Genomic DNA, 4,277 nt, shown 5'->3' with positions numbered 1-4,277 from the left:
GTGTTTACCAAAGAAATATCTATAGTACCCAGATTTTAACCTGATTTTTGATTGGCTTCCAGTGTGTGGTTTCATCTTCAACAGCCGGGAGCAGGTTAACGGAACTTTTATCTCACCCAATCATCCCGGACTGTATCCTAGAAACACAGAATGCCATTACTTCTTTATAGGAAGGAAATCCGAAAAAGTTCAGGTGACCTTCACCGAGTTCGATGTGGAAGGAGTAACTCCGTGAGTTGTGTTTGTTATAAAAAAATTTGTGTTAGATCTAGCCTTAGTGTTTGATTTCATTTTGTCTTTATAATGTTAGATTTAACTTTAGCTATAGGTAGTTTTAGCTTCACAGTCAGAGCCGTAACCTGTCATTTTTTTTGTGCCCTGAGCAAATTTCCAGTCTGTATAGTTCTGCATTAATTATTGAATAACAGGCTTAGCGTTCGGACTGCGCCCCCCCCTTCCCGCTGCGCCATGGGCAAGTGCCCCTCCCACCCTACCCTAGCTACGGCTCTGTTCACAGTGTTAAGAGTTGGTTTTAGATTTCTAGTGTTAGATCTAGATTGAGTTTCACAATAGTTTATATAAATAGTGTTTCGGCCTCTAGTGTGTTTGTTTATCCCAGCCGGCCTGATGAGCTCTGGTATTGAGTAAAACGCGTCGTCGGCAATGGCTATGGTGGACAGAGTGTGGTTGAAATATTTTATATACTCTTCATCTTCTAAATAAAACCTGTAGGGTTAAAATATAATAGACCTAATACTAATGTCTTACGACAAGTATAATTAATTAAGTTTACAACGCTAGAATCCGGGTTTCGATACCCGTGGTGGGCAGACTCATTAACAGATGTATTGGTGAAGTTGAAGGAAGATTACTAAATGACATCTTTGTTTGGTACTTCAGCTGCACCATAGATACCGCTAGTGACTACTTGGAAATTTCCAATAAGCCTTCCGCAGTCGCTGGACTTTCTCGACACTGTGGTTTAAAGAAGCCCAGAACAATTCGCTCGGAGGGATATTATCTTCGGATCACGTTCAAGTCTAACAACCGATTTGACGGAACGGGTTTCAAGGCCTTTTATCAATTCACGAATGAAACAAGTAAGTAAACATTTCTAATAATATTAATTAAGCAGAAAGTAGATGTATTCAGTTAAATCCGAAAACGTTGGACTAGAGGGAAGGCAACTAGACAGAAGAACCCCCCGCCAACTCTTCGGCTACTCACTCAACCATACCAACAAATACGGTACATATATATGTTTATGTTAGTTTATCTTCTGTTTCTTTTATTCCTCACTCCCCTCAGTGTCTCGGTGATAATCTTGAGAGTTTATAACACTAAAATCGGGATTAGATCCACGCAGATAGCTCATTGTTCAGCTTTGTGCTAAGAAGATGAATAAATTATCATACAAATTTCGTAACGCCATCTGTTGGAAATTATACATATCTACCAAGATTCAAACAACAGTGAACTTAAAATCATCTCTTGAAAACTGTAATTAAAATCAAAACTTAACTTACATATATGTTATTCAAAAACTTTCACAATCCGGAGTCATCTGGTGTCAACTATGAAAGAATATATATATATATATTTGTTATTATTAATCATAGCAAGAATACTTAATTTATTCGTATTGTTTTTCAGGCCCGTCATGGTTTAGTGGTTAGGGCCCCGGTATGGCCTGATGGTTAGGGCCCTCACATGGCCTGGTGGATAGGGCCCTGGCGTGGCCTGGTGGTTAGGGCCCCAACATGGCCTGGTAGTTAGGGCCTCGGCATGGCGTGGTGGATAGAGCACTCGAATCGGAACCTGCAGGTCGCTGGTTCGAATCCCGTAACCGAACATGCTCGTCCTTTCAGCCGTAGGGGCATTATAATCCTACTTTTCGTTGGTAAAGGGTAGCCCAAGAGATGTAGTTTAATGCATAAATAGTCCAGGAACTTAAAAGAGCCGATATGAGTCCATATTATTAATAATAGTATTAATATTTTTAAAAAGAACAACATGGAGTTTTCATTATTACTTTTGGTAATTAATATCAACCCTAGAAAGAAGGTGTTATTTGATTAGTTTCTTCTTGATTGACGATCTGTCTGTAACTGAGCAAGAATGATAAGTTAGCACGTGATAGGCCGCGAGCTTGAGCCCGCGTAAGATGAAAATATTTTACTCCAGAGTCTACATCCTGTTATATAGTTAAGAGATGATTTTATTAATAAACAAATGAGTTTCCTCTTGAGTCACAACTGGATGACGAATATGATAACTCGTGGATAAAAAACTAATCACAACTCGCTTTATAAACGGCAAATTGTATTGTGTGCCGTTCTGTTCCCATAAAATCGCGCATTGCACTTTGGAGCCATGGGTGCGTTATAAGTGTGGCAGTCAAATCTCACTATTCGATTATAACAGGGCTGTAGACTAGTTGCCTTCCCTCTCGCTAGTCTATCAGTTAAAAATTAGAGTTTGTTTGTTTCGAATTTCGCTTAAAGCTAGTCACCATCACCCACCACCATATCTTGGGCTACTCTTCACCAACGAATAGTGGGATTGACCTTCACTTTATCACGTCCCTACGGTTGAAAGGTTCGGTAAAGGAGATACAGTTAGGGACGGCTAACACAGATAGTCTTTGCGCGTGTATACAAAATAAACAAATAAATAATTAATTGTGTGCTTACAGCGCCATTGTGGGATTCTATTTTAATCGATGAATTATTTTGTAAACCGGTGAATCAAACGAGCTCAGAAATAGCTCCATCTGTTGACAAAACTCAAGAAGTTTAGGAAAACGAAGAAAAAAGTTTTCGCTAGAAATTTGACAACATTATTTGAATTTCTTAGACCACAAAATAGGAACATATAGAATGTAAGTATTTAAATTATGACAATTTCATCAGTCTATGTCGTAACACAACGTTTCGCTTATTAATATCGTAGTCTAAGCCTAAAAAAAAAATTATAGTGACATTATTGCATTCAATTACATAGTTCAAAAATTGAAGGTATGTGATTGGTTGTTGAGCGATATGACAATTAGCATATTTAATATAAACTACTCCCATATACACAGTATATGATAGCCTATCTTTGCCATGGTTCTCTGGGAATCACAAAAGCTGTTGGTTCCCTGAACGTCCGCTAGGATTACTTTTCTATACCTTGATATTTTCATTCTTTTGAAAACATTCACGCTGCCCTCTTCTGCAACGAAGAAAAAAAAATTCTAAGTCGATCTATCGACACAATGTTGTACTTTTTTTTATCTCTTGGGGGCATTACTCGTATTGTGTGGTTCACACGCACACATAAGAAACTTTTCTCAAAGAACGAAGTCTGTCTACTCCGAAATTTTGTGTTATCTCGTACGTATGTCATCTAAACAGAAAAAAAAATGTTACCTAGTCCCGGATTTTTTGGAAACAATATTTGCTCAAGATAGTAGCAGCCTTGTTAAACATATTATATCTTGACTTACAAATGATATCTATAGTGTAGTGTTATATCTTGATTTATAACTGATACCCGTAGTGTGCAATACGTTATACATTGCCTAATTAAAACCCCAATTCAATCCTGTTCATTTGATTTACTAAAGTTTTAGTTGGAATAATACACCAACTGATTGTTTTAACATTTTCATACAAAGCTACTGGAGGTGATATCATCACATACGGGTCAGGGATTTTGAGCTAATAGACTAGAGAGAAGGGAGCTAGTGAACAGCATCCGCCGCCAACTCTTAGGCTACTCTTGTCTGACCGAATATGTGGAATTTGGCCTTCATTCTTGTAAGGCACTCGCAGTAACAAACTACGAAGCAAGTTTTAGACGCAACGGGATATAAACCACAGATCCTCGAATTCACAGATATCCTAACAATGGGGGGGGGGGCGGATTAGTCATTCTGCTGTGAATAAGGGTTAACCAGTTTTAATAACTAGTTCAGTGTTTGGTTTGCTGTGAATAAGGGATAACCAGTTCAGTGTTTGGTTCACTGTGAATATGGGATAACCAGTTTTAGTAACCAGTCTAATGTTTGGTTTGCTGTGAATAAAGGATAGCCAGTTTTAGTAACCAGTCCAGTGTTTGGTTCACTGTGAATATGGGATAGCCAGTTTTATTAACCAGTTCAATGTTTAGTTTGCTGTGAATAAGGGATAACCAGTCTAGTGTTTGGTTTGCTGTGAATAAGGGATAACCAGTTTTAATAACCAGTCTAGTGTTTGGTTTGCTGTGAATAAGGGATAACCAGTTTTAATAAC

At 38.1% G+C, this 4,277-nt stretch overlaps 1 protein-coding gene across 1 annotated transcript in view; it reads left to right on the top strand.

The window, feature by feature from the left end:
• Nucleotides 1–4,277, top strand: part of LOC106465184 (suppressor of lurcher protein 1-like) — a 78,480-nt gene that overhangs the window by 71,347 nt on the left and 2,856 nt on the right. The window contains exons 11-12 of the mRNA XM_022393034.1: nt 63–231; nt 901–1,100. Of these exons, the coding sequence (XP_022248742.1) occupies nt 63–231; nt 901–1,100 (369 nt within the window). The remainder of the gene's footprint in view (nt 1–62; nt 232–900; nt 1,101–4,277) is intronic.

This window comes from Limulus polyphemus, unplaced genomic scaffold (assembly GCF_000517525.1).
Source record: "Limulus polyphemus unplaced genomic scaffold, Limulus_polyphemus-2.1.2 Scaffold1861, whole genome shotgun sequence".
Lineage (NCBI taxonomy): Eukaryota > Metazoa > Arthropoda > Merostomata > Xiphosura > Limulidae > Limulus > Limulus polyphemus.
Note: the sequence above shows the minus strand (reverse complement) of the source record. Positions and strands in the feature narration are given on the sequence as shown.